Genomic DNA, 13,993 nt, shown 5'->3' with positions numbered 1-13,993 from the left:
TCTTGCTTGAGTTTATTTAGTGTACAACAGCGTGGAAAACATTCCTTGGTTATTAAAGGTTCACTCAGTCACTTTTGCCTTTGTGTCTTCTTGTACTGACACTGACACCTAGTGGCTTGGATGTAGAAAACATTACTGAGTGCACCTTTAAACTATAGATTTACTGTGTTTTTGTACTTCCATAATTTTTAATCTACTTCGCAACAATGACAGTTTGATTGAAACGATGGTTCCTCTGATTGAGGTATATCTTGAATATCATCAAAAGGATGAAATAGATATTTCTAGCAATATCACCCAGACCTAGCTCTAATTTCTTACATCTAATTAACCATTTATGACTGTACATGGCATTGGTTATACAATCTTGTGATCACAGCAGCCATTCTGATATGTTCATATATGCACTGACCTTCTCCTGCGACACAAAGCTGCCATTTTTACAGTCCGATGAGTCATACGAGAAATCGTACGTGAATGTCTTTGTTCTCTCTCGCACCGAGTCTCCAGTCACTCCGTCTGGTATCTGACGCAAAAATAACACAATAATTAGTCAAAATAAAATGTATTTGTGAAGCTCAATCAATCAGAGCTCAGAAACGGTCAGTTCAACCTACTTTTAGGTTGGTGATGGTGGTCTTGTTTCCTTCCATTTCGATGATGCATTTGGAAGACAGGTCTTTCTCCCTATTCAAAAAAATCAATAATACATTAATAAAATAGAGGTAGACCAATATATCGATTTTAACGATTAATCGGTGCCAATAGTTGCTTTTTGGAACAGCAATCTGCGAAAATCTAGATCTATGTTTTTTTTTAATTTGTGGCCTCTAGAGGTGAAAAAAAGACAATCACTTACACACTATTAGCAATATAAAGAAGAAAAAAAAAGGAATAGTTACAATAGAAGTACATGGGTGCCAGCACTTTTGAAGGTCCAAAAGTCATATTATGGCTGCATAAAATTAATCCAAATGACTCCAGATGATCAACAATTGTCTTCTGAAGGGAATCGATAGGTTTACGTAAGAAACAAGTCAATAATTAAACGTTTTTAAAGGCCACTCCCGAATTCTCTTGTGAACTCGCTGATGCCCTTATTTCATGCTTCACATCAGCTGCTGGCTGGAAGCACTTTTTAAAAGTTAATAACATTTTAATTATCGATTCACTTCAGAAGAGGTCATTTTTAGGCAATTAGCAAATTAGCTTCTGATAGGAGGTGTACTGAATTTCAGGTGTACCTGTATATGTATTTTAAGGCCTACCTTCAAACTCAGTGCCTCTTTGCTTGACATCACGGGAAAATCAATAGAAATCAGCCAAAACCTCAAAAAAAATCATACTTGAGAGCAATTTCCAAACACATGAAGGCACCACGTTCATCTGTACAAACAATAGTACGCAAGTATAAATGCCATGGGACCATGCAGCCATCAAATCTACTCATGAAGGAGACACATTCTGTCTCCTAGAGATGAACGTAGTTTAGTGCGAAAAGTGCAAATCAATCCCAGAACAACAGCAAAGGACCTTGTGAAGATGCTGGAGGAAACAGGTAGACAAGTATCTAGATCCACAGTAAAACAAGTCCTATATCGATATAACATGAAATCCTGCTCCGTAAGGCAGAAGCCACTGCTCCAAAACCACCATAAAACCACAGACTACAGTTTGCAAGTGCACATGGGGACAAAGATCTTACTTTATGTACTTCTTACAAATTTCCTCTGGTCTAATGAAACAAAAATGTTACTTTTTGGCCATAATGACCATCGTTATGTTTGGAGGAAAAAGGGTGAGTCTTGCAAGCCGAAGATCATTATCCCAACCGTGAAGCATGGGGGTGGCAGCATCATGTTGTGGGGGTGCTTTGCTGCAGGATGGACTGGTGCACTTCACAAAATAGATGACATCACAAGGAAGGAAAATTATGTGGATATATTGAAGCAACATCTCAAGACATCAGACAGGAAGTTAAAGCGCGGTCGGAAATGGGTCCTCCAAATGGACAATGACCCCAAGCATTCCTCCAAAGTTGTGGCAAAATGGCTTAAGGGCAACAAAGTCACGGTATTGGAGTGGCCATCACAAAACCCTGACATCAATCCGATAGAAAGTTTGTGGGCAGAACTGGAAAAGCATGTGCGAGCAAGGAGGCTGTCAAACCTGACTCAGTTACACCAGTTCTGTCTGGAGGAATGGGACAAAATTACAGCAACTTATTGTGAAAAATATTTGACCCAAGTTAAACAATTTAAAGGCAATGCTACCAAATACTAACAAAGTGTATGTAAACTTCTGACCCACTGTGAATGTGATGAAAGCAATAAAAGCTGAAATAAATCATTCTCTCTACTATTATTGTAACATTTCACATTCTTAAAATAAAGTAGTGATCCTAACTGACTTAAGTCATAAATGTCAGGAATTGTGGAAAAACTGAGTTTAAATGTATTTGGCTAAGTTGTATGTAAGCAAGCGCGACTATATTGGCCAAAACTGCTGTCTAATCAGAGCCGTGGCATAGTGGCAGCCCGCTATCTCACGGGGATTTAGGTTCGAATCCAGCCTGCGCCATGACTCGCAACTTTCAATAATAAAATTATTAATTAATAATACACGGTTTAATCTGTTTCCTACCACTGGCATGTATTTAACTCCGCAACGTTGGCTTATTTACATATTGGTGACTCACTCACCGTCTGTTCATGGGCCGGACCCGCACTGCCACCCGAACCGATGCCATGGCACATCCCTGAAGATCAGAGTCGACTATCACAATCACAGAGACACTTTCTATCACTTCTCATGGATGATTAATGATAGCGGCTCCAGACAGTCCTGTATCCGTGTACAACAGACGAATATGCGCGTGAGAGGAGCTGGTGACGCTCGTCTAATGCACGATCATGATTCCTCTTGTAGGAAAATACATTTCAGCAGGACGCTCTTGTTCAGTTTGTTTTATTTTGCCGGAGAATCACAACGTCCTCCTCTTTGCTGGTAGAAGTGCGGCATACACAAAACTCACGAGACGCGATACTGTCCCTGCTGGTGTGGAATGATGCTGCGTTTCAAAGGTGAGCATCTTTGACCAGTGGTTCTCAGCTGTTGTTGTTGTTTTGGTCGTGTCCCCTTGGAAACATATTTTAAAGTGTTTCCTTGAGAGATAAAAAAAAAATCGTTATCATTAAAGAATTTCGTCTATTTTAAACCAAACATTTTGTCACATCCCTGGGGCACTTCACTACGGTGGCCCAGAGGTGAATAACACAACAACATTTTCAAAGCAAACAAAAGTTTACAACACAAAGAAATTAAGCCACAACATATTTCCGTTGTATTGTGGATTAATTATGTTGTGTTATGGCTTAGTTTATTTATTTTTGTAGTGACTTAATTTCACCGTGCTGTGGCATAATTCATGGACATCACTTTGATTAACCCTACTATGGTATTCGGTCATTTTTGACCAAAATAAATTTGTTAAATTTAATCAAAATAGTTTATTTTATCCAAGTAGTACAAGACTTGGTTACTTTTCCTCCATTTGGAATCTGAACATACCAAAAATAAAATTGGGCTGTATTCGATAAGTCTATCTGGTCATAAACAAAAAAGCAACACCTTTGGTATTTGTGGTCAAAATTGACCGAACATTGAAAATGAATGGGAAAGACAGTGCAATTTTTCAGTGCAGAGAAAAACAGTGCAATTTTTTTTTATCTGTCAAATACAATCAATAAATCAGCCGCAAGGCAGAAAAAACAGACAGAAATTACAGGGTGAGACTCTAAAACATCCTCAGTGCAAAACATACACACACACACACACTCACAGGAAAGGATGAACTGGTGAGACTTTAACACAACACTTTTTTTACATTTGTCAAATAAAACCAATAAATCAGCCTCAATGCTAAACACACACACACTCAGAAATGAAGGGGTGAGATGATAACACACTCAATGTAGAACACACACACACACACAGAGTGAGAGAGAGAGAGAGAGAGAGAGAGAGAATCAGGGCATCAATAACTTTCTCTACAGCCATCTTTTGGACTTTGTTGCCATTAAAAGTCAGCTGTTGTTTTACAGCTGATGACAGCAATCTCACACACACACGTTTGCAATTTGAAATTGCAAAATGTTTACTCTGATTCTTCTGTTTTAAACTCTAATTTACATTTTTTAATTTTGCAGTTCATTTCTGGTTCTTGAAGTTCATTTCTTGACATTATTATGCTTTTACGTTGAGTTAATAAATATTTATGTTTGAAATAAATTATTGGTATAAGCATGTATATTCTGTGTCTTCTCTTTGTAACACCATGGTCAGGTTTGATGACAAGCATAATGACATAAACTACAAAAACACTTCAAATTCATTTTAAAATGCTAAACTTGGACAAAATGGTTTGATAATGTTTAAACAAAGTATATCCAAATGCATATCTAATGCATGTTTGTTTTAAAAAAAGCAGGCTATACATTTTTGTTCCTCAGTCTGAACACAACGCCGACACATTCTCAAGCCATAAAAATGTTGGTTTTACCCATATGTGAAATGATTAACCATAAGTGACATCATTCATTGAGACAAGACGTGAGTAACACTATTTGACAATTAAAACGAGAACATAATTAGCAATCAATGTATTGTTTGCTGAGCACAGACTGACATGTTATGGGGTAGCACAAAAAGTTTGGGTTTTAGTTAAAAATCTGAATTTAATAAATTTTTAGCAAAAATTGAACTTTCTGTAGATTCATAACTCATCTATTATGTTGAGAACAAAAGGTGTCCAAATCAGAATAAATATTAAAAATAATAAAATGGCTTTGATGCCTGAGGTGGGAAAATATGACTTGTTGTAGGTATGAAATGTGCCTAATTTTGTGGCATATTCAAACATTTTATCAAATGTAGTTGGATGAAAAATTCCAAGTTGAAATATTAAAGATTCCCAGGAATATTGATGCTGACTACCACCTCTGGAGTTGCGAGTTTGAATCCAGGGAGTGCTGAGTGACTCCAGCCAGGTCTCCTAAGCAACCAAATTGGCCCAGTTGCTAAGGAAGGAGAGTCACATGGGGTAACCTCCTCGTGGTCACTATAATGTGGTTCTCGCTCTCAGTGGGGCGTGTGGTGAGTTGTGTGTGGAAAAACAGATTTTGATCTGTCTGCATTGTACAATAGAATGAAAAGTTACAATTTTCACTGAAGAAAATAATCTGAATTAACTTTTTGTCACTAGGCCATTCTGAATAAATAACAAAATATTTGTAATTATTTACTTATACAATATCCTCAAAAAACAGAAAGTTTTACAGCTTGCAGGAGCAATGTTAACATAAAAAGCTACATGATACCATTATGTGTGGAACCATTGGTATTCAATGCAATTCTTCTCCACCCATCCAAATCTGGCAGACACACGAAAATGCAAAGATTTCTAAGGAATGTGCAGAGAAAAGGATCTCATGAATCAAGATTTATTTTGTAAATCAGAGAGTATACATCACATTAACCATGTGAGCACTGTGAAACATCATCATGGGTGCTTTTGCTCATATACAGACAAAACACTGATGAGAATAAACAAACTACTCCTACAAACTACTCACAAGCATAAAAGAAAAGCAGTCCTACAAAAATATGTGGAGTTTCACAAAAACATGCCTTAATTTTTTTATTTTACTTCCCGAAATTTGAATAAAAAAATTGCGGATTGAATATTATCAAATATCTAAAATATCAAGTAACATTATAAAACAATGGAATGTCACTACAGGGGCAAAAAGTAAACAGGATGCAAGGAAGCAGTAAAGAATCCACTAAACCAAAACACTTGTGAGACACGTGTTATTCTTAAAGAGACAGTACCATTTTAGCGCTTATCCAAAATAATGTTACCTCAGTGTAAGTACTTGTAAATAGTACTTATTATGCATATAAAAAACAAAAGGTAGCAAAATGAGTGATAAATGTGTATGTTAAAATCATACATATATTTGAACTTCAACATACAATAAGACTGAAGAATTTAACAGGCTCCTAAAGTGTCTGTGCAGTGGGTTAGTGAAACATCTGCAAAGCCTTGCCCCATAAACATAATGTTGTTTTTACATAATAACATGGTTGCACTTAAATGTTAAGTGTGGAATTCTGTTTTCAATTTTAGGTTTCAACCTTGTAAATCTTAAAAATGTGTAGCTGACATGACATTTCAAACAGTGACAGCTCATATCATTATTAAATATGCAGTTTAAATTGATAGAATGTGGAATTTTTACATTTTTAGAAATCTAAAATGTGATAATGTAGAGAAACAAATTATGAAATTAAATAAAAATGCACATTTACATACTAAATATAGCACATGAAGTCATAAACCGATCAGCCACAACATTTAAACCACCTGCCTAATATTGTGTAGGTCCCCCTCGTGCCGCCAAAACAGCATCAATCTGCATCTCAGAGTAGCATTCAGATATGATATTCTTCTCAGCACAATTGCACAGAGTGGTTATCTGAGTTACTGCAGACTTTGTCAGCTCAAACCAGTCTGGCCATTCTCCGCTGACCTCTCTCTTCAACAAGGTGTTTCTGTCCACAGAACTGCCCCTCACTGGATGTTATTTGTTTTCGGCACCATTCTAGAGACTGTTGTGTGTGAAAATCCCAGGACATCAGCAGTTACAGAAATACTCAAACCAGCCCATCTGGCCACTTCCAAATCACTGAGATCAAATTTTGTCCCCCATTCTGATGGTTTATATGAATATTAACTGATGCTCCTGACCCGTATCTGCATGATTTTATGCACTACTGTCACCAGATTGGCTGATTAGATGATCACATGGATGATTGTTGGTGCCAGACGGGCTGGTATGAGTATTTCTGTAAATGCTGATCTACTGGGATTTTCACACATAACAGTCTTTAGAATTTATTCAGAATGGTGCCAACATACACAGGTGGTTGGCACATGCAAGATATGACTGCTATGAGATACTGGACTCATAAAGACCCATAAAGTCTTTATATTCCTTCAGACTCGAGTTATACAAATGCAGATATCTCCTGACCTCCTCACACACACACTCTTCAAGTTCACCTTCGTCGATTACATCATCTTCCAAGCGCTTCTTTGTGAAAGCAACAATTTAACTCTGAGTGTTGCCACTTTGTGGACCCACTAATTAGTGCAAATAATTCCAAGCCCATACACAAACTGCACATTTAGAGAACGCAATGTCAGAAAAATCAGCCTGCATGCGTTCAGTGCTCGAGCACACTGCCGATGACGACATTTGCATTACGCCTCCTGTATGCAGACGCCCTAGCGTTCACGTCTAACTGAAGTATACTTTGGGCTTAAGCCAGTGTCACACAAACTAGGATTAGCGTCTGCCAGTGGGAGGTTGTTAACCCCTTGACCAACAGGACTCTCTACTGGCTCTGGCAACTAGAAAAGCAGATCAAACTTGTTAGAAAGAATCGTTCTGTGGCTGGGCCAGGCTCTTGCGGTCTTGTCAAGTCACCAATGAGCTTCTTTTACTGAAGAACTGACAAGATGTCATGCTGAACTGAACATTTTCATCAGCAATTACACTCACAGCAGTACATTGTTACAAACTACGATTGTAATCCATAATGATTCTGTCACCAAGTCGGCTTTATTCACCAAGCCCATTTGGGCCTGGTTAGCTCCGTGAGTATTGACGCTGACTACCATCCCTGGAGTCGTGAGTTTGTATCTAGGGCATGCAGAGTTAATCCAGACAGGTCTCCTAAGCAACCAAATTAGCCCGGTTGGTAGGGAGGGTAGAGTCACCTGGGATAACCTCCTCGTGGTCGTGATTAGTGGTTCTTGCTCTCAATGGGGCATGTGGTAAGTTGAGCGCAGATCTTGGAGAATAGCATGAGCCTCAACATGTGGAGTCTCCGTGGTGTCATGCACAGAGAGCCACGTAATAAAATGCACGGATTGACTGTTTCAGAAGCGGAGGTAACTGAGACTTGTCCTCCGCCACCCGGATTGAGGTGAGAAACTGTGCCACCATGAGGATCTACTAAGTAGTGGGAATTGGGCATTACAAACTGGGAGAAATGGGGATAAAATGTAAAAAAAAAAAATACAAAATCACCAAGCCCATTTACATGCACAGAAATACACTAATAACTCCAATACTCCAACTACAATAAAAATGTTCTTCTACACTAGCTTCTATACCACACCAGCCAATTTAAGAACTTGCGATACTGCAGATATTACCCACTTTTCCACCATTGGGCAAGTGTGAGCCAGGACTATCAACTGGTCATCCGGGGCCAATAGCCTCGGGCCTCTATCTGCATTCCCACCCTCAGGCCAATAGCCTTAAAACCATAAAATAGCCATAAAACGTGTCATTTATGGTGCCAACATCACACCCCGTCAATTTCACAAGTAAGACGATGACTCATTTTTTAACATTTTAATTCCCAAACCTGTACCGTTGTGTGATGGATACACAACTTTGTTTGGCAATAATATACTTAATCATGTCTTCATCCAGCAGAAAACGTTGATCTGAAGTTGCATTTATTTATCAGCCCTGATTTCCTCGACTGACCAGTACTGATGATTCTCCATTCTCAATTGATCTGTTGAGGTAAGCTGGCAGCTAGATATGAAAAATTGGGAAATGATGTCTTTGTGCTGAAACCTCTGACCTGACTCAGCGAAACTCAGCCTTTGACATTGACCCCACCTCAATCCCCAGTTACCCTTCTTTGGCCCAAGGGTAATCGGAGGGCCAACTGTGCTTGGCCATTGGCCCAGAAGAAGCCCAGAGGAGGCAAGATGAAGCCCTTCAAGTGATAGTGGGAATGCAACTGGCCCTGGCACACACTAGTAAGCCCCATTTGGTCGATAGTGGAAACGCAGTTATTTTTGACTTAAGTGCAACAAATTGCTTACTGTGTTCCTCATTTGTAAGTCGTGGATAAAAGCGTCTACTAAATGACTAAATGTAAGAAAAGGATGTTTACATGAGATATGAAATAATCGAAATATTTCCTGCCGTTGATGTCAAACCTTGAAGAGGCATGTGCGTGTGTACACATTGGATAAGCCGACTAGAGTGCCGGTTAAGGTGTGTACATGCAACGCAAAATTAGGGTAATGGGCAAACATCTACCCATGTCAGTCGGTTTACTCTTAATACGTTTATGACCTTACACTGTTAAGGAAAGACTTTTAATGTGTTTGCGTATAAGAACGTGCATGTAAACGGCCTCACTGAAAGCTGCATATGGTATACGGGAAGCCTCAAGACTTTTTAAATCAATTACATTATTTTCACTGAAAATGACATGCAATTTGCTCACTTCGATAACTTTGGGCAATACTTTATTCTATGAATCTGTAGAGTATATAATTGGCTGAAACCCTTCCTACATGAAGTGCAGTGGTATGGCATTCCTCCAATATGAACTCTCTCGTGTATTTTCAGGCTTTGCGACAGAGTGAAACCCTTTCCGCAATATGAGCACCTGTAAGGTCTTTCGCCAGTATGGATTCTCAGGTGCCGCCCCAAGTCACTGGTATTAGAAAAGGCCTTCCCACACTCCAAGCAGGCGTGAGTTTTTTCTGCTGATCTAGAGGAACGATTCTGCTCGGTATGAACTTCAAGGTGTATTTTTAGGGCTGATGCCGAAGTAAAATTTATACAGCACTGATCACAGTTAAACGACCTCACTTTAGAGTTAGAGCAAACGTGATTTTTAAGACTTCTCGGTCGTGTGAAGCCCCTCCCACACTGAGAGCACGTGTAAGGCTTCTCTCCGGTGTGACTTCTCATATGGGAATCAAGTCTTCTTTTGTTTGTGAAACTCTCCTCGCACTGCTGGCACGCGAACGGCTTCTCTCCGGTGTGAATTCTCATGTGCGTATTAAGTGTCCTTTTGCGCGTGAAACTCTTCCCACACTGGAAGCAGGTAAACGGCTTTTCCCCAGTGTGAATTCTCATGTGGGTAGCAAGTCTTCTTCTGTTTGTGAAACTCTCTTCACACTGCTGGCACGCAAACGGCTTCTCTCCTGTGTGGATCCTCATATGTGTATTAAAGGCTGTTCTTCGTGAAAAGCTCATTCCACATTGAAGGCATGGGAAAGGCTTCTCTCCAGTGTGAATATTTGTGATGTGATTGGTAAGGCCTCCTTTGTCTGTGTAACCTTTTCCACACTGAGGGCAGGTGAAAGGTTTGACTGCAGCGTGAACTTTCATGTGCCTTTTCAGGTATCGTCTACACGGGTAGCTGTTTCCACACTGAGGGCACGTGAAAGGCTTCTCTCCGTTGTGAATTCTTACGTGACAGTTAAAGCTTGGTTTATCGGCGAAGCTTTTTCCACACTGAGGGCATGTAAAAGGCTTTTCCCCAGTGTGAATTCTCATATGCAACTTAAAGGACTCTTTACGTGTGAAACTCTTCCCACACTGGGAGCACGTAAAAGGCTTCTCTCCGGTGTGAATTCTCATGTGGTATTCAAAGCTTTCTTTACGCGTGAAACCTTTTCCACACAGAGGGCACTCGAAAGGCTTCTCTCCAGTGTGACTTCTAATATGATGGTTAAAGCTTTGTTTCTCTGTGAAACCTCTTCCACAATTAGGGCATGTGAAAGGCTTCTCTCCGGAGTGAATTTTCATGTGACGGTTATAGTACTGTTTCACGGCAAAACTTTTTCCACACTGGAGGCAGGTAAAGGGGTCCCGTGCATCGTGAATTTTCACATGCCTAGCAAGAATTCCTTTGCTGCTGAAATTCTTCCCACACTGAGGGCACGTAAAAGGCTTCTCCCCGGTGTGACTCCTTATGTGCGCATTAAGTCTTCCTTTAAACATGAACCTCTTTTCACACTGAGGGCACGTGAAAGGCTTTTCTCCGGTGTGGGTTTTCAAGTGCACCTCAAGGTTTCCTTTACTGCTGTAACTCTTTTCACACTGAGGGCAGGCGAAAGTCTTTTTTTGCAAGACATTCTTTTCAATCTGTAAGCAGCTAGTCGCTTTTTCACGAGGTACCTGATGCTGATGTTTATCCTCCACTTTCATTTCTTCACTTTCCTCTTTCAGTTCCATCAGTTCTGAAATCAAATTTCAAATGGTAAAACAAAGCATTTTAACAGGGACAAATGTGAAATGAAAGGAAATAAGAGACCAAAGATTAATAAAAGTTGTCTTGCTCAGCTGAGGCGCCTTCTGCTGTAACATGAGTGCTCCGACTGACCCCAAAAACATTTTCCCTAAGCATATTTAAGTACAAGAGGTTGACCGATATATCGATTTTACTGAATAATCTGTTGCATTTGTAAACTATCGCCAAAAAACAGTTTTTTTTTGGAACAGCCCTCATAAGTGCTCATCTCTCCTAAGAGGAGTGTCTTTTGTTTTTGGTGATTCGCATTTTTCATGCATATCGCCACCTACTGGGCAAGGAGACGAATTATAGTAAAAAACTTCGGAACTTCGGATGGAGCGGAAATCCATCCATCCATCCATCGTCAACCACTTATCCTGTGTACAGGGTCGCGGGGGGCTGGAGCCTATCCCAGCCTATCCCAGCTAACATTGGGCGAAAGGCAGGGGACACCCTGGACAGGTCGCCAGTCCATCGCAGGGCCACACATAGACAGACATACACTCACACTCACCTCCACATCCACATCCACATCCACACCTAGGGCAATTTTTTTGGAGACACCAATTAACCTAGCCTGCATGTCTTTTGGATGGTGGGAGTACCCGGAGAGAACCCACGCAGACACGGGGAGAACATGCAAACTCCACACAGAAAGGCCGGGGCAACCAGGGTTTGAACCCACGACCTTCTTGCTGTGAGGCGACAGTGCTAACCGCTGCACTACCGTGCCGCCCTCAGAGCGGAAATATTCTTCTAAATATCTTTGTTTATGTTCAGCAGAAGAAAGTAAGTCATACATATCTGAGATGACATGAGGGTGAGGAAATGATGAGAGAATTTTCATTTTTGGGTGAACTATCCCTTTAATGCCAAACAAACTCATATTTAAGGAAAAAAGATTCAGAAAACTGCTTATACTAGTTTTTATTACGGCACATTCCATGTTTAATCAAATATAGCGCAACCCCTTCTTTATTAAATCCTCATTGTTTGTGTTCTTATTTTAGTGCTATTTTAGCATGCTTTTTAAATCTTAACAATGTTTACTTGCATTGTGCGGTTATAATTATAGGCTATACGAATAATTAAAGGTGCTGTAATCGGTTTTTTCATAGAAAGGTATGCAAAAAAAAGTCCTACTCCCTGAAAGATATTATTGAAATAAGTGTTGTTTGTTATAAGATATCTCACCTGACATTGAGCTCTAGCTCTGTAAACAGCTAATAAAAATGACGCTTTCTGCCGGTCAATCATTTTGCGCGTTTTCATAGTATTGTAGTTGCAGTGAATTATTGAGGCTTAATGCATATTTATGCCACGTTGTTCAATATAGTTGCCAGTTGAGGGCGCTATTTTGCAGCTGTTTTTAACAGCCGTTTCTGCTGTCAATGAAGCTCATGCTGGTATCTTTGGAGTTCGAGGTTTTGGAAAGAGGGGCGTGGCTAATCCAACGGCGGAAATCGCTTACAGCATCTTTAAAGGTCTTGCATTAAGCACCAGAACCCCCACCCTAAACTGCTATCAAATCTGGTATGGATAATTTACATGCATTTTTTATTTATATACTTGTTTAACAGTGTTATTTCACAACTAATATAATTGTATAACTACAGCCACCAAATATGGTGAAACTTTCATCCAGAATTCCTCAACAATATCAGATTAAGAATGGACACCAACCTCTTTGTTCCGTTGTTACTTCATCTTTCACGCTGCATGCTTCTGCACAACTCATGTCTTCACTCTCCTGTTTAATAAACTCCATATTGTCTGTAGTGTTTCCGTTGTTACATTTAAAGTTATTCCTTCTTGTTTGATAAGCGTGTCTTCGTCACGTTTGATTGCGATCACAAAGCGTTCTGTATCTCGGGGCCCGGAAAATTACGTATAAAGAAACAAAATGGCACTGCTATCTTTTGTTTCAAAAGTATTTATGTATTGTTGGAATCCTGTATCTTTGTTGCATTTTACTAGCTTACAAATTAATGTTTAACGTCTGCATGGGTGCCGCCATTATGTTACGTCATTGCCGGAAGCGCATAGTTCGTGTTTAGGGGCGTGGTTTAGCGTGGTGATAGTGGTAGTCTTTTGGCGGTCTTAAGACTACTTTTGTCTGGCCCAGGTTTTAATTCATTAAATTTAGTTCATTTAGTCAAAGTCACCTCACTCATGGAGACTCACTATATTAAAAAGTATTTCCTGTATGGAGATGTCAGAGCTTCTGTTCTATAGGATTTCACATTTTACAGACCCAGGATTTTTCAGTTAAACTTTATACTAACTTTAATAATAATAATAATTACAGTATACAATAATTACAATATTAAAGGGATAGTTCACCCCAAATAACTCCAATTACTCCAATAAAATTCTCTCATCATTTACTCTTTAACCTCACCCTCATGCCATCCCAGGTGTGTATGACTTTCTTTCATCTGTAGTGCTAAACTAAACTAAGATTTTTTTTTTTTTTTAGCAATGTAGGTCTATACAGTGCAAGTGAATGGGGTCCAAAACTTTGAAGCACTAAATACCACATAAAATAAGCAGAATACGACTCCAGTTGTTAAATTCATATCTTCATAATATGATAGGTGCCGGTGATAAACAGATCAATATTTAAGTCCTTTTTTTTACTAGACATTTCCACTTTGACCAGCCCTCCAATAAACAGTAACAAGAGAACAAAGTTCTTCTTCAGTTTTTTTGGCAATTTACATTCTTTGTGCATATCGCCATCTACTGGGAAGGGGGGAGAAAGAAAAAAAGTATAGGTCTCTGCAGAACAAAAATGGGTGTTTCC

General features: G+C 39.5%; 2 protein-coding genes across 3 annotated transcripts in view; both read right to left on the bottom strand.

The window, feature by feature from the left end:
* LOC127643446 (kinesin-like protein KIF16B) overlaps positions 1–2,998 on the bottom strand; it is a 37,229-nt gene extending 34,231 nt beyond the window's left edge. For both annotated transcript variants that reach the window (XM_052126210.1, XM_052126211.1), the window contains exons 1-3: positions 2,703–2,998; positions 618–687; positions 413–526 (exon numbers count right to left, since the gene is read on the bottom strand). In XM_052126210.1, coding sequence (XP_051982170.1) covers positions 413–526; positions 618–687; positions 2,703–2,749 — 231 coding nt within the window. In that variant the 5' untranslated portion in view covers positions 2,750–2,998. The remainder of the gene's footprint in view (positions 1–412; positions 527–617; positions 688–2,702) is intronic.
* Positions 2,999–5,492: 2,494 nt separating this feature from the next.
* On the bottom strand, positions 5,493–13,206 carry LOC127644126 (gastrula zinc finger protein XlCGF57.1-like). Its single transcript, XM_052127149.1, has 2 exons — positions 12,871–13,206; positions 5,493–11,134 (listed from the first exon to the last, which is right to left on the bottom strand). Exons 1-2 carry the CDS (start codon positions 12,953–12,955, stop codon positions 9,381–9,383), a joined length of 1,839 nt encoding a protein of 612 aa, XP_051983109.1. The 5' UTR covers positions 12,956–13,206; the 3' UTR covers positions 5,493–9,380.
* Between the last annotated feature and the right edge of the window lie 787 nt (positions 13,207–13,993).

This window comes from Xyrauchen texanus, chromosome 5, assembly GCF_025860055.1.
Source record: "Xyrauchen texanus isolate HMW12.3.18 chromosome 5, RBS_HiC_50CHRs, whole genome shotgun sequence".
Taxonomy (NCBI): Eukaryota; Metazoa; Chordata; class Actinopteri; order Cypriniformes; family Catostomidae; genus Xyrauchen; species Xyrauchen texanus.
The sequence above is the reverse complement of the archived record's forward strand: the minus strand, read 5'-3'. Positions and strand labels throughout refer to the sequence as shown.

Bases quoted from the DNA above. Each gene is read 5' to 3' on its own strand.
- LOC127644126 (XM_052127149.1), bottom strand. From the start codon at position 12,955: ATGGAGTTTATTAAACAGGAGAGTGAAGACATGAGTTGTGCAGAAGCA. The intron at 11,135-12,870 runs GTTGGTGTCCAT...ATTTGATTTCAG, and splicing joins AGTAACAACGGAACAAAGAG to AACTGATGGAACTGAAAGAG.